This window comes from Rhipicephalus sanguineus, chromosome 3 (genome assembly GCF_013339695.2).
Source record: "Rhipicephalus sanguineus isolate Rsan-2018 chromosome 3, BIME_Rsan_1.4, whole genome shotgun sequence".
Taxonomy (NCBI): Eukaryota; Metazoa; Arthropoda; class Arachnida; order Ixodida; family Ixodidae; genus Rhipicephalus; species Rhipicephalus sanguineus.
The window spans coordinates 103,177,428-103,202,226 of NC_051178.1; the positions used below are offsets into that span (position 1 = coordinate 103,177,428).

The 24,799-nt window shown below is 49.3% G+C and overlaps 1 protein-coding gene across 1 annotated transcript; it reads right to left on the bottom strand.

Annotated features, from left to right (window-relative positions):
- Positions 1 to 2,684: 2,684 nt before the first annotated feature.
- Positions 2,685 to 3,593, bottom strand: LOC119385709 (putative uncharacterized protein DDB_G0290521). The gene has a single exon (XM_037653101.1). It carries the CDS (start codon positions 3,591 to 3,593, stop codon positions 2,685 to 2,687), a length of 909 nt encoding a protein of 302 aa, XP_037509029.1.
- Between the last annotated feature and the right edge of the window lie 21,206 nt (positions 3,594 to 24,799).

Below are 24,799 nucleotides of genomic sequence, written 5' to 3' on the forward strand. Positions count from 1 at the left end.
GTTGTCTTTTCTCATCATAATATCACTCCTGCTTTTCAGATACCGTTTTTCATGGTGCTCACGCTGGACAGGAGCGACAACCTAGCAAGCCACAAGTCTGATGCCTCAAGCCGTCACCACTTTTTGATTTATTCTTAATCACAAGGAATAAATATGGAAACATGCTGGCGATTTCTGCTGTTCATTTAGCACCATATGACACTGTGCACATCACAGTCACAGGTTTTAGTTGGCTATACTCATAGAAGCATGTAAATGAGGAATACCCAAATTTCTTAATTGGAAATCGCAGACCATCTTTTCGCGCTTTCTATATTACTTTGCTGAAAAATATGTGTTGTTTTCACGAGTTTTATTAAAATAATGCTAAAACTGAACTATTCTTTTTGCACAGTCGCTGGGCAGAACGGCAAGTATTATTGGACTTGCTTAAAATGAGTACTCCACTATTTTCAACAGTAGTCGCGCAAAAGTAGAGCAAGGATCAAATGAGTAGCTTAAAATACTTGTGGAGTCGCTTGACGCTTCGGTGTGGGTCCCTTGACCCCCCTAGGAGCGTTACCGGCAAGCGTCGTCTGACTCCCTATAAGAGGTAACGTGATCCTCCCTATGAGAGTCTTTCCACTCATCCTAGAGGGTCAGGGGACTCTCCTAGAGCGAGCCGACCCTGACCCACCAAGAGAGTCACCGTGACTATTTTAAGAGAGTCCTATACGTGGCAAGTCGGAACTCTCCGAAAAGAGTCACGCATACTCTTTTTTTTCTTAGAGTGTAGCATACGCATCGGCCGCATCACGTGTGTGTGAACTGCGGCCCCATCACTGTAATGCCGGGACGCCTCACTGTACCCGGTTCCTTTCGATTTAAATTTTACTTGCTACCATTCCACCGGGTTTTTCTCATGGTTTGAGAAATACTCCGACCAGGCCGAATCAAAGGAATACTCTGATTTCTTTTTTATTTTTTTTTTTGCGGATCATAACCATACACGGCTTCGCTGCAACACGTGATTCCCTGGAAGCATCGCGGGCGCAGTTATCGCGGATGACCAACTCCGACGGAATGCCGCGGATGGCACAGTATATCTAGCAAACTTGTCAATGAATTGTCAGTCGAGCGCCGTCTTTGAGATTACGCCGACACACAGCGCTCTCCTCTCTGCGTACTGAGGTGGAGCGGCAGTCTACGGGAGCGTGCTGTTTTACGCGAGTTAAATTGTTGGTGTCAAGAAAAGCTGCACACGCATGCGCGAACGTGAACGCATGCGTGAGCCCGCGTGCCTTAAAGGCACGCGGGTGACCTGGAACGTTCAACGAATCATGCATAAAAGCCAACGCACCTGATCCGCAGATAAGACTCTGGCCACTTCTGAACGTAAATACGCGTATTTCTCAAATTCTTTGCTGCCTCGAAATACCGCTAAATGAAAACACGCGTAGGGCAGCGCTCAAAGTATCGCAATTGTCGGCAAATTTTAACGATGGAGCTGTCCCAATCTTTCCGTTCCGCCGTTTCGCGCGACCAGAAAACTAAGCTGCCCCTAGCGCGTGCAACACTATAACTCGGCCGGCGCGAGATCTCTTCTTGACCTTAAAGACAATTTGTTCATGTAAATGCACATTCGAGCAATGAGGATAGTTATAGCACATTTTTTTTTGTCGCCTAGTAAGTTGGCGAATAATAAGGCCGGTGGCCAGCACACCCACCGAGGTTGGCACGATGAATAGGCACTGTAGCCGTCTCTTCAATGTGTGTGCCTTCTGAACAGAACAGAGGCACAGAACAGATCAACGGAAGAGAAAGGAGACAAAGACAGCGAGAACCTTGCTAATTAGGGCCATGCTAATTAAGAACTGCCAAATAACCTAGTTCGGCCCCAAGCTCCGCTGTTAGTCCAGCCTTGCACCACTAGCGCCACTAGCGCAAGCTACTCGCAGTTTTTCTTATTTCTTACTATTTGTTTGGTTTGTGCACCTAATAGGAAGCTTGATCGTTATCATTAAGTTCTCGCCTGGTGACCAAGTATTTCTTTACACTTCCCGCGTGTAATACTCCCGACCCTAAAGGCCTATAAATAAGTAAACCGACGTCGCATAAACGGTTCTTCCCCATGCAGAGGTTTGCAAAGCAGGCCTATCAAATGGGTATGTCGCGAAATAAAGAAATAGGTATTTTCTTCTTTAATTACAGCGAAAGGCGGCTGAGCGATAGGTCCGCTTCGTCGTCGCTTGCTCGCCACTTCCTTTGAGGGAAGAAGTTCGAGGCATTCGAAGCTGGTTTCTCAGACACCGTGACGTCCGCAGTTTTCGTTGTCTTCGTAGGAGGCTCCTCGCCGTCGGAAGCATGGTCTAGCAGAAGGCGCCCCCTGACCTCCGGTGACACCAACGGTGTCACAATGACCTCGTCGGAGACCATCTCCTCCGACTTGCTCACCCAATGCTGCTCCGACGCGCTGACCAGCGGCTTATCTGACGCTGGGACAATGACCTCCCTGGAGACCATCTCCTCCAGTTGGCTCACCTCATGCTCCGACGCGCTCGCCACCGGCTCTTTCGACGGTGTGATAATGACCTCCTTGGAGGTCATCTCCTCCGATTGGCTCACCTCATGCTCCGATGTGCTCGCCACCGGCTCTTTCGACGGTGTGACAATGACCTCCTTCGAGGTCATCTCCTCCAGTTGGCTCACCTCATGCTCCGACGCGCTCGCCACCGGCTCTTCGACGGTGTGATAATGACCTCCTTCGAGGTCATCTCCTCCGATTGGCTCACCTCATGCTCCGATGTGCTCGCCACCGGCTCTTTCGACGGTGTGACAATGACCTCCTTCGAGGTCATCTCCTCCAGTTGGCTCACCTCATGCTCCGATGTGCTCGCCACCGGCTCTTTCGACGGTGTGATAATGACCTCCTTGGAGGTCATCTCCTCCGATTGGCTCACCTCATGCTCCGATGTGCTCGCCACCGGCTCTTTCGACGGTGTGACAATGACCTCCTTCGAGGTCATCTCCTCCAGTTGGCTCACCTCATGCTCCGACGCGCTCGCCACCGGCTCTTTCGACGGTGTGATAATGACCTCCTTCGAGGTCATCTCCTCCGATTGGCTCACCTCATGCTCCGATGTGCTCGCCACCGGCTCTTTCGACGGTGTGACAATGACCTCCTTGGAGGTCACCTCCTCCAGTTGGCTCACCTCATGCTCCGACGCGCTCGCCACCGGCTCTTTCGACGGTGTGATAATGACCTCCTTCGAGGTCATCTCCTCCGATTGGCTCACCTCATGCTCCGATGTGCTCGCCACCGGCTCTTTCGACGGTGTGACAATGACCTCCTTCGAGGTCATCTCCTCCAGTTGGCTCACCTCATGCTCCGACGCGCTCGCCACCGGCTCTTTCGACGGTGTGATAATGACCTCCTTCGAGGTCATCTCCTCCGATTGGCTCACCTCATGCTCCGATGTGCTCGCCACCGGCTCTTTCGACGGTGTGACAATGACCTCCTTCGAGGTCATCTCCTCCAGTTGGCTCACCTCATGCTCCGACGCGCTCGCCACCGGCTCTTTCGACGGTGTGATAATGACCTCCTTCGAGGTCATCTCCTCCGATTGGCTCACCTCATGCTCCGATGTGCTCGCCACCGGCTCTTCGACGGTGTGACAATGACCTCCTTCGAGGTCATCTCCTCCAGTTGGCTCACCTCATGCTCCGACGCGCTCGCCACCGGCTCTTTCGACGGTGTGATAATGACCTCCTTCGAGGTCATCTCCTCCGATTGGCTCACCTCATGCTCCGATGTGCTCGCCACCGGCTCTTTCGACGGTGTGACAATGACCTCCTTCGAGGTCATCTCCTCCAGTTGGCTCACCTCATGCTCCGACGCGCTCGCCACCGGCTCTTTCGACGGTGTGATAATGACCTCCTTCGAGGTCATCTCCTCCGATTGGCTCACCTCATGCTCCGATGTGCTCGCCACCGGCTCTTTCGACGGTGTGACAATGACCTCCTTCGAGGTCATCTCCTCCAGTTGGCTCACCTCATGCTCCGACGCGCTCGCCACCGGCTCTTTCGACGGTGTGATAATGACCTCCTTCGAGGTCATCTCCTCCGATTGGCTCACCTCATGCTCCGATGTGCTCGCCACCGGCTCTTTCGACGGTGTGACAATGACCTCCTTCGAGGTCATCTCCTCCAGTTGGCTCACCTCATGCTCCGATGTGCTCGCCACCGGCTCTTTCGACGGTGTGATAATGACCTCCTTGGAGGTCATCTCCTCCGATTGGCTCACCTCATGCTCCGATGTGCTCGCCACCGGCTCTTTCGACGGTGTGACAATGACCTCCTTCGAGGTCATCTCCTCCAGTTGGCTCACCTCATGCTCCGACGCGCTCGCCACCGGCTCTTTCGACGGTGTGACAATGACCTCCTTCGAGGTCATCTCCTCCGATTGGCTCACCTCATGCTCCGATGTGCTCGCCACCGGCTCTTTCGACGGTGTGACAATGACCTCCTTGGAGGTCACCTCCTCCAGTTGGCTCACCTCATGCTCCGACGCGCTCGCCACCGGCTCTTTCGACGGTGTGATAATGACCTCCTTGGAGGTCATCTCCTCCGATTGGCTCACCTCATGCTCCGATGTGCTCGCCACCGGCTCTTTCGACGGTGTGACAATGACCTCCTTCGAGGTCATCTCCTCCAGTTGGCTCACCTCATGCTCCGACACGTTCGACAGCGGCTCTTCAGTCGATGTTACATTGACCTCCTCGGAGGTCATCTCCTCCGATTGGGTCGTGTCGTGGTCCGATGAGTTCGCCACAGGCTCTTCCGACGGTGTGACAATGACCTCCGTGGAGGTCATCTCCTCCGAATGGGTCGTCTCGTGCTCCGATGTATTCGCCACAGGCTCTGTCGATAATGTAGAATTTGTCGCTTCGGTGATCATCCCTTCTGTTTTACTCGCCGTCGGCTCCGATGCTATCTCTGACGGAACCGTTTCCGGATAATCACTGTAGGGATCTTCGTTGTACGGTGTAATAGTGTCCGGTGCGATGCCCGAGTCAGGACCTGTTGGTATCCAAGGAGGCAGATCGGAGTCCTTGCGCGTCGGCCAGGTCCGTGGCGTCCTGTGCTCGACAATTTCCGGCACTACGATCATGGTGACGTTGGCACCACGGCCGACGACGGCGAAGCCGGGTGCCGTCGACCTGGCGTACTCCCTGTTCAGGTACACGAGCAGCATGACCATACTCGCGCTCAGCACCGCCAAGATGCCCACGGTCGCCCACTTCACCGAAGTGCTGAGCTCCCTGTCAGCCTTCAGGTCGCTTCGTGTGCCCACCGGTACGTTGTAGAAGCCTTTCTTGGGCTGCACCTCCACGACCTGCTTCTTTGCCTGCGATAGTGGTTTGAGGTTAGAAAAGACGCTAATATATATGTAACCGACAATGAAGGCACAGCGTCGTGGGGTATAGGGGGAGTTAAATGAAAGAAGAGAGCGGTAAGGGGAGGTCACCCTCTCGAAAAAGGCGTTACGCCGTGCTCTGTGGTATCTAATATCCCTATCATAATCACCAGCAAGGAGTGCCGCCCGCCCAGTTCATGCCAGTCGTGCTATGAGTGACCTAGGGTTTGCCTGGCTCCGTGCGGATGTGGAATAAAGGACGTTCCACAAATGTTCGACTGACTAAGTGTCGTGCGTTGTAGCAGTGGTGACGAAGATGGCATTCATTATTGATTGCAGATGTAAACGTCTTTCCTCACCTCAAATCTTTATCAGCCTTCATACAGTGATAGTGGGCTGGGCTCTACAAAAGCCGCTTATTTCTGCCACCTTTAAGGGTTGCCGAAATATGACGCTGCGCCACAACATGGCGCAGCGTCATATTCTTCCTGCGCCTTTCGTCTAGCTCCATGCGCTTTTCGCGCGACGTAGATGGCCGGCTTGTTTCATCTCTGCCTGAGCGGCGTTCGTCGGCCGCGCTCGCTCGCTGTCACTCGCAGATAGAACATACGACGTGTGGGGAGATGCTACTTGGACATTATATGGAACATGACGACGCCTGCGACGACGATGACAGAAATGCTCCTGGAGTGTCCATATAATTGCTGTCGCAATAAAAATCTTTGTGACTGTACTGTTGGAAGCATTTGTTTCTGAGATGAGTGCGGCGCGACCCTTTCGGTGCAGGCATTGCAGGGGCCCGCTTTCGTGTCCTATGTGAAATTGTAAGTGAAAGCTACTCCTCAATAACACTGAATGATGACAATATTCTTTTTATTGTTTTGATTTTTTGCTATTAGAGGTAACCCGCCTTTTGCGTGTTCGGAGTGCACATGTGCCATACCCTACCGGCAAGCGCCTGAAACATTATGTGTGGCGTAGACTGTTCGTGGAGCAGGCGACGCATGGTTGGGGATGTGCGGGTGGCCTGCTTCAAGGTCGGTACACTAGGCCGACGTGACACCGATGCCGAGAAGACGTCGACATACATGACGCCGACACCAACACTCTGCCAACTTATTGCGCACCCCGCCATGGCTAGGGAACACCGACGACAGCGAGTCGCTGTGATGTTCGTGCTTTCGCGCCGACAAAACCAGTCTCGCACCGGCGCGATTGACCGCTGAACGAAAATTTCTCACTGAAAATGGATGCGATTGCTGCAGCAGCTAGTTATTCGTGCACACGCGTGCTCTAAACGGTTTGCCGAAGTTGAAATGAGCCCTTGCTATTCGTCCACACGGAACATGAACAGGTATAGATCTCGTTCAGCGATTGACATCGGCTGTGCCTAGCCCAGCCGACGATCGATTGAGTCCGTACTCTACCGGCGAGTTGTCACGAGGTAGAATAAAGTAAGCTGCTCTTTTAAATAAGGCATGTCCATTCCAACTTCAGGATAATAAGTAATAGGCAGTATAGGGCGGCACACAAGACATGCAAAGCGACAATACGGCCCCTAAGCCGCGCAGTCAACATGATCGGTAAGTCAACGTGCGTTCTTTTTCGAAAGCACTCGCCGGAGATTCCATGGAAGAAATACGTAGTGGTTGTGGGGGCACTGTTATGCTGGCAAATGTCTTAGTTAGCAAGAAGTGCAGCTTGTCTTCTAGACAAAAGAAGAGTCAAGAACTCAAGGCCCATTGGGAAGTTAGCGAAAAAGAACCGCCACCGTCAGGTGCCGTGTGAGTCCGCAATCGGCGCTTTCGAAAAATAAGAGAAGTTCCGCTTTTTGTGATCCTTGAACACTCCCCATCAAAGGAGATTATGGCGTGCGCAAGAGCAAACGAACTCGTAGACCACACCACCCCCAACCTTACTATGCCTCTGGCCCTGGGGGTGTGGCAAATGAACTTGCATCACTACTGGAGTGCTTGGTTCCTTTGTTAGATAAACCCTCCTAGATGGTCAACGGCGCATTACTGATGGCGGTGACCTGCTGGTTATTTGTTCAGCGTTAAAAAATAGCATAAGATGCAGTAAATGGTCCGTGACTAAATTGGCAGGTAATCATGCGATATTGTTATGTAATAAGTGTGAAGTCAGTGCACCGGCAAATTTCACTGAATGCTCGTTAAGGCAAACGAAGGCCTCTTTTGAGTTAGAAATTGCATGCAGTCCAGTGCAATGTAAGTCTAAGAGCTGCCTTGAAAATGCCGTGCGTTTCAAAGCTAATATACGTTGCTCTTATTACCGTCTCCACCACGTTTGAAGGAAAGGGGATCAGAGTCGCATGGGGTGAGAAAGGATGCAACTTAAATACAAGCAGAAGACAGATCACTTTGGTTTACAATTATCTTTTGTGTCTAAATAAGCTGGGGCGGGGGGGGGGGTGAAAGTATGTGAACGCACCGCGGTAATCACATGTCGTATGTAACTGGCGCAGATCCGTCAGCGCTAATGTTTAATATTTATTACAATACTGGAGTTGAACTGCTAAGCACGAGGACGCGGGTTCGATAGCGTGCCACGGCCGAATTTCGAGGGGTGCGATATCCGAAACGTCCGTGAACCTAAACCTAACCTAACTTAGATTTGAGTAGACGCCGCAAAGCCCCAGGTGGTCCGAATTAGTTTAGAACCCCTACTAAAGCGTATGCTGATAAACATAACTAGGTTTTGAAAAATTCTTGAATACGCGATGTCGCTGGAGCCATCCTTTCCACAAGCGGTCTTGCCTTATTCAAGGCTGCAACCTTGATGCAGCCTTGAAGAAGGCAATACCTCTTACCTAAACGTTGGTTCCGGCGACACCGTGTTCAAGAATTTTTCATCTCTTAAAGGGACACTAAAGGCAAATAACAATTTATGTCAGAGTGAAAGCCCAATGTATGACAACTTCTAAAACGGCAATATCATCAACAGCAGTGCCCTACTTTCCGAGAAATTAAGCTAAATGTATCACATGATGCGCGCCACGAGTGGGACATTTTCGAAGTGATCCCGATGACGTAGGGAAGTCGGCCTACAATAAAACACTAGTAATCAAACTAGCAGCAGTAAAAAAAGAACATTCCGAGCATCAAAAGACGTAATAAAATGCTGTTTGTTCGTTTCCGCTTGATTCATGGAAAACAAAACCTCCGTGGCGTTGCCATGGGGAACGGCGCGCGTGGTTCAAAGGTTCCGTTTTCGCCGAACTGTGCCTCGCCCGTCTCAGTGGTAGTTTCGGGATCGCGTACTGCCGTGCGTGTTTTGCGAGCTCGTGAAAGTCGCTCTGACAGAAAGTTCGACAAAATGCTGCAGGCGTGTGATATTTCCGGATGCCCGAATGGTGCACAACGCCAGTGCTGCAGCAAGGAAACCGGTGTGTCTTTTCACTGGGTGCCGCGGAATGAACCCTTACGCTCGAAGTGGCTTAGTGTCATGCCATTGCGCCAGTGTGCTAAACAGTCAAAACCTCTGCGTGTGTGCTCGCTGCACTTTCGTACTGAGGATTACGAGACCAACCGCAACTTGGTGACGGCTTTGAATGTGCCCATCCGAGCAAGTCTTCGCCGCAGCGCCGTTGTTGCTACTGTGGGTCCCGCTACTTCCGCTCGGCTGCTACTAGTGTCGGCGGCCGCGCAGTAAAAGCGGGCAACGTTGGGCACGGCAGCTGTGACGTATGAGAGTCGTATTTTCAGGCGGGAGATTTGAAGCGCGCTAACGCGATGCGGACCACTAAAAACGTCATTTTATTTCAAAATAAGCACTTCCTTGGCACAAAAGCAGCGCTACGAGGTTTCTGGACCGCTATTTCAACAATCAACGTCGACTTAATATTTGCCTTTAGTGTCCCTTTAAGCTTCCCTCTCCCTCGAACTTCTGCCTTTCTTGCATACCTTAGTTTTGATGCTTAATACCTTAATCTTCTCGAATAAATAAGGATTCAAATACGGCCATCAGTATGCCGTTTCCTTCTACGTGGGGGTGCCCCGCATCGATTAATGCGGCCAAACAGCGGGGCACGACATCTCACAACATCGCTTCGTGTCTACGGCCTCACCTGACTCTGGCTTCCAGAACTTGCAGTGCTCAAGCGGGCGCTCATAGACGGCGCGCTGCCCTCCACGGTGCTCACCCCCGACAAGTTAGACTGTTCCGGGGCCTCGGTTTCAGTGGTGGTCTTCGGCGTGTCCTCAACGACGACGGTCGTTATTTCAGTCTGCGTACGCTTCCGAACCAAAGCCATGGTGAAGTAGCGGATCGAGTGGTCTAACTGGTTCTAAAAAACGTTGGTCTATGCAGCTAGCCCTGCTGCTGGTGTTTCAAACGCGAGACTGCAACGATGGTGAGCGCGAGGTTGTCGGTGCACGTCTTTATCTTCGTTCTGCGTGAATAACACACTGAGTTGTCAAAATCATAGAGATTCTCTATGTCAAAATGCCATTCGATACACGTGGCTGGCAGCTTACGTACCGCCTATCCAGGTAAAGAAATAATTATTGCTGGGTTTTTACGTGCCAGAACCACGATATGATTACGACGCGTACGCGCCGTAGTGGGGACTACGGAATAATTTAGTCCACCTGGTTTCTTCAACGTACACCTAAATCCAAATATAGGGAGAATATGACATTTCACTACCGTCGAAATGCGGCCCCCGTGGTCGGGAATCGAACTATCATCCTGGTACTTTGCGACGGGACATCTCTATGATAACTGCGCCCCGAGACGTGGCCGCACAGTAATTACCATGAAGTTCTAACCACCTGACCTTTCGTTCTCTTCAGTTTGGCTGCTTATAGGATGCCAGTGTCGCGCGCCGCTGCGCTATTCGGTCTTCTCGATTTATCTCGCTGTTTTCACGCTGTTACGCGCAGTTAAAAGGACGCTCATCCGGAATGGGCACTAACATGCCCGGCGCGAAGGTCGCTCAGTGACGATCGTATCTGCAATGTTACGAAACACCTGGTTTGGGCGAGAACGGTCTATAGATTTAAAGTAGAAGGCCGCGCCTCCTTCCTTTCCTAACGAGAAAGCGGTGCTTTGAGAAGTCAATCTATCAAACATTCGGAGCCATTCCAGAACTGTGAAGATGGAAACCAGCGAAGCTGTGACTAGTGGGCATGTTGAGTGAATGTTGCTATAATGAATTCATATATTATCGTTATCGGCAATATTTAGCGTATAAAGGGACATACACTCAAAGATAGTGGTGTTTCTCTTAAGCATCACGCATATCATCTCATCAACGGCGGCCAACGGCGGCCACAAAATGAAATCCTGTAGTACATAATAAACCCCCTCGTTTCGAAAGTGCCAAAAATGCGTGACGTTCGTTTCTTACGCTAGTGGTCTCGCCTTGAAGGCAAGATTGTTCACGTCATTATGAATGTCGGAGAAACTATACACATCGTAGGCGGAGAGTACGGGGGGGCTGGGAGGCTCGATCCCCCACCCTCCGGGCTGCTTCGTAGGGGGCAGAGCCACCCCTGGCGCCGGCCCAGAATATTTTTTTAAAGTTCGGCTTAGGTCCCCAACCATCGGCAACGGACTTTTGGCCGTCCTGTCTGGCAGATAATTCACAGGGGGCTGTTTATGCCCACTTATTTTTCCTTTCAGGCCTTTAAAATTCGGATCATGGTCCACTGGCAAGACAAAAATTCACTGCAAAATGCCCCTCAAACGAATTTATATGTGCAGAATATGTTGTGTTGATGAACAACTGAAGCGATCATTTGCGCAATGACAAGTTAAAAAGTCTTGAACCGCGTAGCGACCGGTTTTCCTAACACAAAAATGCTAATAATAAAGGCAATCCGGCACACTCAGTCAGTTAATGCTTTCGCGCACACTTTCTCTTCACTAAAAAAAGAGTAATTTCTTGGTCCCTACAAATGGGTTCGACCGAGGCGCCGCGGTGCGAGCATTTCCTTGGGGGCTGCTGAAGCGCGCTGGCGCACAACGCGGTGCACCACGTTTGTGGCTCACAGTAGCGGGCGATGGCAGATTCGCAAGCGCTGCAGCCGCTCAATCTTCTCTGAATGTCGGAACATGCATCTTCTTTCATGCAACTACGTTTTCGAACGGTGGAATTCTGCCAGGGAGCTTGTCAAACTTCGCGAGAAGGTTCAGCAGCATCGTCACGAAGGTTTGAACAGTTGCAACACCGTGCAGTTGACCACTTTTTTTTTTCTTTTAGAATTGTATCATATAAAGAAACGCCTTAAATTTACGCATGTAAATGGCCAGAATAAATCGAGTGCGCTGTACTTTTTTCTATTTTCCGAAAAGCAGCAGCGACAGATATTTTCGTGCCACGCTACCGTCGGACTTTGTGCTGCGCGATGGCTGCTTTGTGTTCTCTCGCAAAATAGAACGGGATTAGGCTATCATGTCAGTTTTTAACGCAGAATTCTGTGCGGTTTCTCAGCGATATTACTGCGAAAACATGGCCTGGGCGTAGTGCCCGAAGCCTGTAGCAAAGCTAGTCGCAGCGCGCATATGCCGGCCCTCAACCTGTGTTGTTAAAGAGCAGAGTCTGCAAAAAACACCCCGTCGCACAGGTGCTTTGGATCACGATCAAAACCGACGAATATTACGTTTGAGTCCGATATTGATTAATTTCGATCCTGACCGAGCGGCGCATACGCGTGCACTTTATCGCGACATGCTTCAGTCAGGATATATACTTGAAACTGCAATTGAAGGATCGCGCCTGCAGTGACAAGATCCCTGTCACACGGGCACTTTCGATCGCAATTGAGCCGGATCAAGATTGATCGCCTCGGCCTTGCTGTCACAGTAAAACTTCGTTCTTATGAAACCACAGGTATAGACATGCCTTGCGGCTGTGAGGTTCAAGATACATATGTTCTATGGACATGAAGTTGCAAAAAGTGAAACTATTCACTACATCGAGGTATACCTGTGCCTTTTTGAACAAATTTATAGTCAAGGTGGCCGCATTTTGGATGTGGGCAGCAAGCTTAAACACCCGTGTGTTGAAATTTCCGTGCATGTTAATAACTGAAGCTTGCTGCAGTCTGTTGCGGTGGCGCCTGTAACTTGGCTTTGCAGTTTGAGAAAACATGTGGTAAGGTGCATGGATACTGTTTTTCTCATTTCAAAATTCATCGTTGCCGTTCTAATAATTCAGTTTATTTTTTCATCCAGCAGATGATCGTGTTTTAACCCATGCACTTGCCGTGCAGCCGTTTGAATGGGTAGAAAATATGGCCTCCTGTGCAAGAGCACCTGCTCACTTATTACTTATTGAAATCAGGGGCCTTGAAAACGTCTAGAATACACGCTGCACAAACACAAGCCTCTCGTGTTCCCGTGAACGTCGCGTCTGTTGCATCAGCCGCTTCCTTTTTCGCTGGTTGTTCGGGCACCCAACGACGGCACAGTGCCACCCGGTCGAATTTTTATACATTGTACTGCCGTTCTGAGTATGCGGCAAGCAAGCACCTGAGACCGCTACTTTCTAACAGCTCTGAAAGCATTGACACAAGCGAACACGCGACGCAAGCACGGCGGTTACCTCCCGCTCTCAGCAGCCCCCGCGTCGTCTGCACCACCAGGCGGCGCCTGGTGTCGAGAGTAGCGGCGCGGCTGACACTCGCGCTACGAGGCTAAGAAAAATCTGGTCTATAGAAGTGCCGAGAAAAGACGGTACGCATTTTTTATTTATCAGCAGATGGTTTTACTGCCAGATGGGTGACCGAAGAGCAGCTCAAATAGTCGTCCAGAAAACAACCTTTGGCGGAAGAAGTTGTAACCCAGCTTCGCACAAGGTGTAGTGGTAGCAAATGGTATTTGCTACCTTCTGAGAATTATTTTTGGTCATCCTATATTGAATTCAATGGCACAGTTAAAGCTTCCTGCGCCAGCATTAGCCTACTCCCTCCTGTTTGGTGCATGCTTTAACAAAGTATAGCATGTCAATAAAAAAATTCGTGAGATCCCACGCATTGTGGGAATCGATTTTATGCGATGCAGTCAGCGAGTAGCAGCCTATGCGGCCTTCTTCGTTATTAACCGAATGTTACGAGGTCGATCGGTGTTTTATGTGTAAATTGAAAAATAAATCTGGAGTCTCAACTAGAGATCTTCATAATGACATGTCTGTGTCGGCACCTAAGCGACTAGTTATATTAAATTATTTAATTTGAAAGTTGATCTCTATCTTTTTATGTACCGGCTGTCCCAGCTAGCTTGGAGAAAGATTAAAAAACAAACATGTGCTCCAGGAGAGTTCTCCTTGTTGTATATTAGCGATTGTCATGTGTACATACAACCTGTGTTGTTTTCATGACTAAGCGCTAATTAATTAATTGGCTTTAATTAGCCAACTTTTTTATTCTTGCTGCAATCTGTAAAATATTTACGTTACGTTGTACATCACCTCAAATAACTCCAGAATCAACCATTTATTTTTTTGATGAAATCTGCCTGGTTGAGTTTTCCGAGAAAAAACAAAAGCGCGCGAAACACGCCAAATATGAAATAGAAGCGCGCTCGAGCGGCGCTACTCCAGCGCTTACAAGCGTTCTTTAGTTTCAACGGCTGCATTCGTTCATCACCGCATCGTACAGGGCTTCACGCTCTATGATAGACGCGTCAGCAGAATGTTTGGATGCGCGTCCATCAAATAGCATGAAGCTCTGTACAATGAACGAACGCCGGTATATATATATATATATATATATATATATACACAGTGCTGGGCAGTATCGAAGATACATGTATCTTAGATACTATCTTAGATACTCTATGTGTATCTTGTATCTGTATCGGGATACTTCTCGAAAAACGAGTATCTGTATTTCCGATACATTCGATAATGTATCGTGTATCTTAAGACACAAGATACTTCTATCGCTACACAACCGTGCGAAACAATAATCGCTGGCCAAGCTCCGCTTCTCAAGCTGGTACAGGTACCACTAAGCCATCTGAATGAGTCTTGGGGCAGTGACGCAATTTTATTTTTCCGCCAGAGTATCCCAGTGAGGGCAGAAGATGAGGAAGACAAGCGCGGATGTCTACGCCCAGCCCACGTACTTTTTGTTTGCTCGATTTCTTTTCTTTTAGGGGCGAAGCTCCTTAAGGCGGCACCCGTTCGTCCCTCGTAGTCGTAGTCGTAGTGCGTAACCAGTCTTACGCTTTGACCTCCAAGGTGGTGCCGGTGGGAGATTTTTCCTGTGCATTGTTGAACAATAAAAAATTCGCAGCGTGCGCGTTAACTAAAAGCCGAATTCTTCTGTCTCTCATTCCCCATTAGCAGCCATTGGCATGTTCCAGTAGGAAACGTTAGTAGAGGTAGAAGTGTAAGTGTTAGCTAAAAGCCGGCTTCTTCTGTTTCTCATTCCCATTAGCAGCCATTGTTTACCTCCAAGGTAGTGCCTGGTGAGATTTCTCCTGTGCGTGATTAAACAATAAAAATTTTGTTCAAAACGCCGTTGATTGATGAAATAAACCAACGAAAGACGCCAGATATTTTGTAAAAGCAAAACGAAAGAACGCCAGATGTTTCTAAAGCAAAACGAAAAGACGCTAGCTGCTTAACGAAAGACGCCAGATGTTTTCTAAAGCAATGGTTTTCTAAACAATGAAAATTCACAGCGTACATGTAAAATTAAAGTGAGCTGCAAGTCGTCATAACTCATCAAACCTTTAGTATAAACGCGCCCGATCTCACGTCGGTGATGATGTACTGGGCAGAATTCACGGAAGATTCACGGTTTACCGATGAACCTCCGCAGCTTCGCCCACTCATCATCATTCACTCCGTGGATATGCTGTGATTTTTTTAGTTACGCCAATGCCGCGACACTTGCTCTTAGCCACTGTCCTGCGCCGCGTGTATCGCGCAAATTCTGATGTTGCTACAGTGTCGTTATTGAAGATTCTCTCGCGTCTTGCGTCTTACTCCGTAACTAAATGTGATGCGTGCAAAAATGGGGTTCCTCTGCGCCGCGTGTGTTTTACATATCAACGATTTGAAGGATCTCGTAGATGTAAGTTTGACTTGCATGCCATGAATTAACTTATATGTAAATAAGAATCTAGCAACGTTAGCACCACTGGTACTAATGCTAGATCTAAAAGAGCAAGTGTTCACCTAACAGAAAATATCTTCGCGTACCGTGTTTTTCACTTCTTGCTACATTTATTCAAAGAATTTATGAAATCATAATTTTATTATTAGCACAAGTGCTTTCTTAGCTGTCATTTTGCATCCCTTACATTACATAAGTCTGTGCAGTGTTTTTCCGGTCTGGTCACTGCAGTATGTCTTTTGTAACGCGCTCCCAAAATAAGATCTCTGCTTTATTGTTCTATCTGTCTACTTTATTTCCACTACTGTTTCCACAGTTACACGTTGCCAAGGCGATGTTGAAAACAAGTATATAATTATGTGGGCGTACCTTGAGTAAACAGTACAAAACATTCTGCTTACTGATTTGGAAAATAGCGAAATTGAGTTTGCAATATAATATTGGAAATCATTAGGAGCCATCTTAAAGATGTTAGGAAGGGGATTCGAGAAACTTTGTTTTTCTGAATGCTCTGTTTTGCTCATGAGCATCCCAACGAGCCGTTTCAGGCAATTTTCCATAGGCACTGAATTTTTTATTGTCTCAACATTTAAGATGGCAATACTTCATGCTCATAGCTATTAAGGGGGCCGTCTGCATTGTGTTTCTGTGCTCATTCAATGTGAATGTTTGATACACAACCACTTCTCTAACTTATATTTGTTTTCCTGTTTTAGGCTTTCTTAAATATTTTTCGCATTACTAATCGCCACGTAATGGGAGCTACAAGTGGCAATAGCGCGAATAGCGGCGGTGTCCTGAGACGCTTTGTGCAACAATGCAATATGTCTGAGACGTTTCTGTGTTGCACATGTTCTCTCGTTGAAGAAAAATTGCTAAAAGATTGCACGTTAGTGAGTATATCAACAAAGAATCCTTTACGCCGGCAGATAAGTAGAATATGAAAATTCATTGCAGTTTTATGTCATCTACGTATACACCAGGGGTCTCCATCTGAACTTATAGCCAGCGGGCCGCAGTCGCGAAATTTAGTTGCAAGGGCCGGGACAGTGAAGATCGTGGGAGAGAGTTTGAACAAAATGACGTTTGAAAGGAAGCCTTCCCCATATCTTATATATAGGTCATTTCTGAAGGGGATTTGGAGTCAGGATTTGAGAAACATCGATACCGATGTACAGAATGACTGATATCTGGACGCTGATTCTCAAACATAGAGTTTTTGTTCCACGGTTATGTTTTAGTACATGTTGATCACATGTTCCTGACGAAAGGAATGCTTGAGACCAGTCATGCCTGTGCAGCTCACGAACATACTTATTTAGAAAATAAAAACAAATGAGACGAAGACAGTCATGTGTGCGGGCCGGGACGCTAGCGAAAGGTCTCAAACCCCTAGTATACACCATGCGTCAACCCCCCCCCCCCCCAAAAAAAAAAAAAAAAATGGCGCTACCAGCGTCGTTGCTGCTGTACACCTGTCCGGATATACGGTATTGTGCAAGCTGTCTTTTACAGATATTGAAAAAGTCCTCACCGGTATTTGCCCCGTCGTGCGAAGGCTTCTTTTGAAGTTATTGTTTTTATACGGCAACCTGCTAGATGGTCGGCAAGCTGTGCAAAGCAAGTACCGCTGTCAGCGAAGTGTACAAAGTGTTGTCCTGTGAGGAAGCTAAAACAAACCCCGATAAGTTGTTTTGGAAGGAAACTAATGTTTCCTTCCAAAAACTAATGCTTTGAGCAAGAAGGGCAATACGTTTGAGATACTAACAAACATTTCATTCAAGTGAAACAAAATAGGTCACAGTAAAGACATTTTCGTGCATAGGCGTTTGCTGCTACCTTATATGGATCTATAATAACAAATTTAAGGATGTATCGAAGTATCTTAAGATACAATTGCCAAGTATCGTATCGGATACAATTTTTGCGGCAGTATCTTGTATCTGTATCTACAATACTTCTTGCCTGAGTATCTTGTATCGTATCGCGATACAATTTCAAAGTATCTTTGCCCAGCCCTGTATATATATATATATATTGTCACGTGGTCGTGACGTCGACGAAGATAGCAGTCGGCGTTTTCAAGATGAGACTGTTTATTTGGCCGAACTTGTGGCCGTGAAACGGAAAGTTGGTTTCCGGCCGTGAAACGGTGTTTTTTTTTTTTTTTTTGGCCCGCGTCAGCCACTTGGCGCGCGTGACGGTGCAAGTTGTAGCGAGCGCGGGCCAAGAAACCACCGTCAACTTATCGGCCTACCGCTGCAGCGGAGCCGCCGAGTCGCGGCCACAGCTGATTTCGTTCGCTCAAACCACGGTTGAGGGCAGCATTCTCGTGGCGGGCGAATGCGCTAGTCACGTGGTTCTTTTTGTATTTCGCGGGCTTTCTTCGAAGCATGTAAAAAATGGTATACGTGAAACTTTCCTTCTAGCAAATAATGGAATTGGGGCTTCTGAAGACGCTCTCGAACTTTGCAAACCGCATTTCTTGCCTACAGTCAATATTTAGCAATTTAATTAAATAATACTAATTAACAAATTAGTTAGTTGCCAAACAAAAAAATTGTCTGTAGTGCGCAAGGTGACTGTCAGTAATTTGCAAGTAATTTCACTCGCCTGCATTTAATATTGTATTTTTAAACCCTTGGCTAAAGATAGCTGGGACACCCTGTATATATATATATATATATATATATATATATATATATATATATATATATATATATATATTGTATTCACGTACAAAAAAGGTTTGCCGACACAATAAAATGGATAACTTCATCGACCAGCGGGTTATTGCGGACAACTAGCGTAGATTGGGCGAGTTGGATGCACATTAAAACGATCGGCTCCGAATGAAACGCCAGCAGTGGTGCGCGCTGTACAGTTTGCACCCTTATGATTAGAGATAGATACCTCATGCGGTTTGCCGCTCGAGAGCCAGATTCATGCTTTCGATTGCGCAGTGCTGCCTAATCGGGTGTGCGTGCATGTCAATGGTGATTACAGGACGACGCGTATTGTACATGAAAGAACGTGAACTTGGGCATGTTGGTAATTTATCTTAACACCTATAGCGCACCGAAGGGACAGGAACACAAGGAAACGGCGTGGACGCAGCGCTATTACACAGTTCGTAATGCTTGGGGAACGCGCTCCGCTGTTCGTGTTTCATTTGTCACCAATAATACAGCTTGGTAAACAGAAAATTACACCATCTCCCGCTAAAGGGGACCATGAGGCGATGCGAAGCCAGAGCACTTGCACGATCGCGTTCCGTTGGCGATCGTTGGGCATGCTACCGACCTCGCGTCGTGGAACGCGAAGAGGGACGCTGCGCGCGTCGTATCTTCCATCTAGCCTGGCCGTTAATTCTCACAGGGCGAGCGGGGAACGCGGTCGACAGGCGGGCGAGAGGGGGGCAGCGTAGGAGAGGAGAGAGAAGGGGAGGGGACGCACATGCGCTCGAGCTCACCGCGGCGTCGCGCAGGAGAGAATTTCGGCATGTCTAGCCCGCGTTTCAGAGGAAGAGTGGAAAGGGGGAGGGGAGAGGGAAAGTGGAGAGGGAAGTGGAGAGGGGTATGGGAGATGGGAGATGGAAAGTGTAGAGGGGGAGAGGGAAAGGGGAGAGGGAATGTGGAGAGGGGAAGTGGAGAGGAGTAGGTGAGGGGAGTGAAGAGGAGGTGCGTGAAGAGGGTATGCGCATGCGCAGTGAGGGTGGTCACGCCGCACACCACCACCACCGGATTGAGCACCGCCGTAAAGGGCCCCTAAACCCCCTCCGACATTTTCCCAAACATTTCAAGTAAACAAGCGCATCGCGTGCAGAATGCCGTCGCGATCAACGATGCCACACGCCGCAGCGCTACAGGTCGCGGGCGCGCCACAATTTCTAAAAAAACAATAGCTTCTCCTTTCCGGTCCCTGCCATTCCCGCCACTGACATGTGTGACATCACCAGTGAAACTATGACGTTATAAGTTTCGATGCTTGCGATTGGCCGAACGACAACCGACGACTTCCGGTTACTCTGCAAACAGCTGTTCGTGCGCACCTTGCTGTTCTTGGTCGTGTTGCCGCTTGCGAATCGACATCTGCGGGGCCCGCTCACGCTAGCGGCAAGCCTGCCGCAACGGCGCGGTGCCGCAGAACGTCGGCCGTCGCCGCACGCGCGACAGCAGTCCAACTTGCACGGCAAGCTATGCCGGCAAGCCTCCGAAAAACATGGCCGCAGTGCCAAAAGCGGTTGTCGTCCACCTCGAGTCTATCAAGTGGCCGCCGTGTGCTCTGTAGCGTGTAAGCTCCGAACTGATGCTTCCATTTGCTTTAGATTCATGTCCTTAAGCTTCGACAGCAAAGTATTCGTACCGATTCAGCTCCGTTTTGGAGAGCCATACTCAAATAATCGATGCTGTAGGCTTAGCGAGTCGAGAAGGGCGCTTCCGGATGCTCGGAGGACATAGATTACGCGTTTGTTAGTTGTTTCCAATCCTCCATAGCTGGCGCCAATTGACCTGGTGCCAGCTTGGGGACATTTTATTTGGTTTTACGCGACGCTTTCTTTAATGCCGGACAGACTAAAACGCAACCGCCAAGTCGCTAGCGTAATTACACATCCACGCCTTGCGGTTTGATGAGCTCCGTGAACTCATCTCGAGCCGAGGTGGTCTGGCACGGCGTGTCCCCGTACGGGTCCCATCACGTTGGCGATCCTTTGAAGGCGTGCGCGCAACACAGGGTCCATACCGGCACGATTCGTAGGGGCACGGGCCGGCACGGCAGCAACAGCGGTTAGTCAACGAACAGTGCACCCAGATACTACACAGAGTTGACGGCGAGCTGGAGCGTCGGAGTCGCCGGAGTCGCGGCAACCGGAAGTAGACGCTGTCTCGAACAGCGCGTCAGCGGTGACGTATGCCACGCGACATGAGGAGGGGCATTCAGCGAGGAGGGCAAAGCGGTTTTGGAAGAGGGTAACGTAGGAAAGAGGGAAAGAAGCGATCGTCGCGTTTCGATCACCAAACGCGTGTAACTCCGCTATTACGGCACCGTTTCGAAAAATTCTCACGGCTACGTGTTCGTTGTAAACTCGAGCACAACTTCCTCACCTCAACTAAATTTCGACCGCTGGGTGGTTTAGGGGCCCTTTAAGATACTTCGCATCTAAAAATCGGCGACTATGTCTAAGAGGAGAAAGAGCTCCTTCCGACCATTCTTTGGGCCCCTTTGGCTGGTTATTGCTATTCTTTACCGCGCTGTAACAAGATTGAATATTTTAAGGTGAAAGCTATGGATTCCTGATCAAACGCGAAAATTCACCGTCGGCGTCCCTAGTCGGCAGAGTCAAAACGAATGATGCAAGAAATCATCACACGATGACGTCACCTTGTGACGTCCTCATACATCATAGGCCGCCAATATTTGTGACGTCATAACGTCACGTCACATGATGACGTCATCACGAGACATTGCCGGTTTGCATTGCCTCCGTGATCGGTGGGTCGATCACGGAGGCAATGCAAAACCAGGCGATTTGTAAAAAGCTTGCAATGCGTCCCATCCTGAACGCAGTGCAAAACCACGTTATGTCCGAAAAGCATTCGGAAGGAGGGAAGAAATTCGGCGTTGTTGGTAAGACATTAGGAAAAATGCAGCGCAAAATGACACAAGGACGAGAAGAGAGGACGCAGCACGTGCGCTAACTTTCAACAAAATGGCCGCGTTAAGTTAGCGCGCTCCGAACTCCAAAGGAACGCGCTCGAATGCGCTCGAGTGCGACTCCTTCGGAGCTTAGCCTAACGGCGATTTCCACCGACTGCATTTGGGGGCACGAACGCGTTACATGGCGAATGCTATGTTGCTTCCGCGGTAGGAACGAGTGGGAAAAAAGAACGCACTTCATCGGAGGGGAGAGAGTCGGAAACACGTCATTTCTTCGGAAGCCGTAGCAGGCGCGAGCTCTCGTGCACGCTGTCGTGCACCCACTCATGGTTGGAGTGCGTAGAGCGCGCTCTGTAATCACGCACCGGAAGTCGCTTTTAAACCCTTAAGTTTACAAGAGCGCACTCCGCCTGCTAGAGCGCGCTCGAGCTCCTTAACTTAACGCGCCCATTGGTTTATTTCAACCGAAGCACGAACATATACAGTAGTGGCAGTGACATCTGGCTGTAGCGTTTGAGCATCACTACTGTATATATTCGTGCCTCGGTTGAAATAAACCATTTTGTTGAAAGTTAGCGCACGTGTTGAGTCCTCCCTTCTCGTCCTTGTGTCATTTTGCGCTGAATTTTTCCTCATTCGGAAGGAGGCGGGGAACATCGACTGAACATCGATGAACAAAAAGAAGATCGATTTCGCCTTCGAGTCATCTTAGGCAAACGCATAAGGGACTCGGCGAGTCCTTTTAGTACAGTGACCGCATCACGCCCTACCAGGAGTCGACGGTTGAGAGCGATTTACACTATTTTATTGCAAATGCATCTTACTACGATTTTTGATGCGAAAGTTTGGTATTTATCTACGTTATTATGATTACACTAATTCTGTTCAGCATACTTTCAAACGAGTGGGGACGAGTCAGCATACGTTGATTTATTAACGTATGGGTTAAAAATGCTGCAAAATAATAATAACAACTCCGCACAACCAACGAAATATTTCATATCACCGTCGTGAAGCCCCTTTTCACACGTGCTCTCAACCTTTGTATTTCTTGTTTAAACTTCAAGTACTTACGGCGCGCTTACACGGCAGCTGCTGAAAACTTGCATTTAATCAAAGGTTGTTGCCTGTTACAACCATTTTATTTATTTGAATGACATCACACGTCGCTTGTCATGCGCTTAAAACTCCGAACAAAGGAATTGAATCGAAGGAGCAGGCCTGGCAACCGAACACGCGCAGCTTGCGGTGTGCGTATATTGCGCTTTAACGCAGACACGGTAGCCGAAGCCCTAACGCTGAAATCAGTGATCGAAAATGGGCCGCAAAGTCTTTTTTTTTTGTGCGCCACAGGCGAGCATTCAGTACAAATTGCTTTATGAACTTGCCCACTAATGTTTCAATAGCTGGAGCAGCAGGAGAGACTGGCCAGTAGCGTCGAGCAGCCTTCACGTAGCCAACGCGCGCTCGAAGAGCGGCACCCGTGTCCTCTCTCTGACGTCACACGCGAGAAGGCGCCACACAAAGATTTCGAGGCCAGTAGGTGACGGTGGCCAAAACGTCCACCTCAGGACGGTCCAGACATCACCGGCGTCAGCGTCGGCGCTGGAAGCAGTTCGATGGACGCAGAACCATTCAGCGTGCGGCTGGTGGCGTCTTCCGCTACGTAAGAGTGTCATCGCTGCTGCCAAAATGGCTGCCGGCCGCCTCTGATCTAATAAGTCGTCGCCGTGCACTGTGCGGTCCTTAAGTTCTCAATTGATGCTTGTATTTGACTTAGCTTGTTCCCTAGAAGCTTCCACACCAAGCCGCCGCCTGTTTTAGATGCGAAGTATCTTAAGGTCGAGCTTAATCCGGCGGTGGTGGTGGTGGTGGTGTGCGGCGTGACCACCCTTACTGCGCATGCGCATACCCTCTCCACACACCTCCTCTCCACTCACCCTCTCTACTTCCCCTCTCCCCTTTCCCTCTCCCCTTTCCCTCTCCACTTTCCATCTCCACATACCCTCTCCCATACCCCTCTCCCCTCCCCCTTTCCACTCTTCCTCTGAAACGCGGGCTAGACATGCCGAAATTCTCTCCTGCTAAACGCCGCGATGAGCTCGAGCGCATGCGCGTCCCCTCCCCTTCTCTCTCCTCTCCTACGCTGCCCCCCTCTCGCCCGCCTGTCGACCGCGTTCCCCGCTCGCCCTGTCAGAATTAACGACCAGGCTAGATGGAAGATACGACGCGCGTAGCGTCCCTCTTCGCGTTCCACGACGCGAGGTCGGTAGCATGCCCAACGAACGCCAACGGAACGCGATCGTGCAAGTGCTCCGGCTTCGCATCGTCTCATGGTCCCCTTTAGCGGGAGATGGTGTAATTTTTTTTGTTCACGCGGCTCGCGCCGCCGCCGAACTCCCAAGTGAGATGACGCCGCCGCCGCCGCCGCCACCGCCGCCGCGCAATAATTGCGGCGCGCCGCCGTTTGGCTTTTCTTTTAATTAGAAAGGGGAATCTGGAAATAAAATACAGCACTTCATCGGAGGAGCTCTTCTCGATGTGTCCATGTAACGAACTGTCCATTTCAGCGGCCGCTGAATAACGGGAGCTCGTAAAGTCCCTTGATATATAGAAAGTAGCGACACTCTCCTCCATATCCTCTCCCAAGTGTCCAACCCTCCTCTCCCAAGTGTCCAAGCCGTATCTATCTCCTCTCCCAAAAGACCACCGTGCGGGCGCCGGCCCTATAACCCGGCTCGCGCTACTTTCCTATCAAGAATGCTATGTCACGCAGATAACGCGCGCGCGTTTCCCAGGCGACGGCCCGTGAAGCGGGGAGGTGGAAGGCGGGAGAGGAGGGTGCTCGGCGTGGCGGCTCGGTTAAAAGAAAGACGGTACTTTCCCAAAAATATCCAGGGACTTTAGGAGCTCGAGGAGAAGCGCGCCCCCTGTTTCCGGTTCTTGTTCTGCAGCGCCATCATGACATCACGAAGCTTTGAAACACTCTCGACACAAACGATAGAGACGGAATGCGCTTCGATGCAACGGACGCAGCCCTCAGAGATCCGATTTTCGGTGCACATGTCTTTTGATCGTGTTAACCATTGATTTAGGTTTAATGCGGGCGCTCGTCTAACGCAGCTGTAAGGTCGGTACGAATTCCCTGCATCGTTCTAAAACATCTGGGACACATTCATATGCAAATTCAGACTTGAAAAGTTACTGTTTCTGTGCATTTTGTCCACTTCATTCTTACGATGTGCTGGCGGGTTCGGTGCGACGACGTGGTCAAGAGCGAGGGGACATCACGGCTCACCGCTTTTTTGAATCACTGAATGTGCTCTGCCGAAATGGACTGTGGACATCTCCTTTGGATGAACGCATAGAGAATAGCTCCCCAGAAGTTGTAGTATCTTTTTCTTCTCCAGAAATATCACGAGTATTGCCTGACCTTTACGCTGCCGCGTCCTCCACCCTCAAAGGGTGACGACCCAACTTGCTGGACAGCATATTCTTGGAGTCTTGGACCTAGTACACTGTGCATAAATAAATAAAATATATAAGTAATATATATATCTCGGTGTGTTAGTACACTTTTTTCCTTCCATTCTTACTCGAGTAAATCGATAAATAAATATAGAAGTGAAGAGAATGGCAAACTTAGAATATAGCT

Bases quoted from the DNA above. Each gene is read 5' to 3' on its own strand.
- LOC119385709 (XM_037653101.1), bottom strand. From the start codon at position 3,593: ATGACCTCGAAGGAGGTCATTATCACACCGTCGAAAGAGCCGGTGGCG.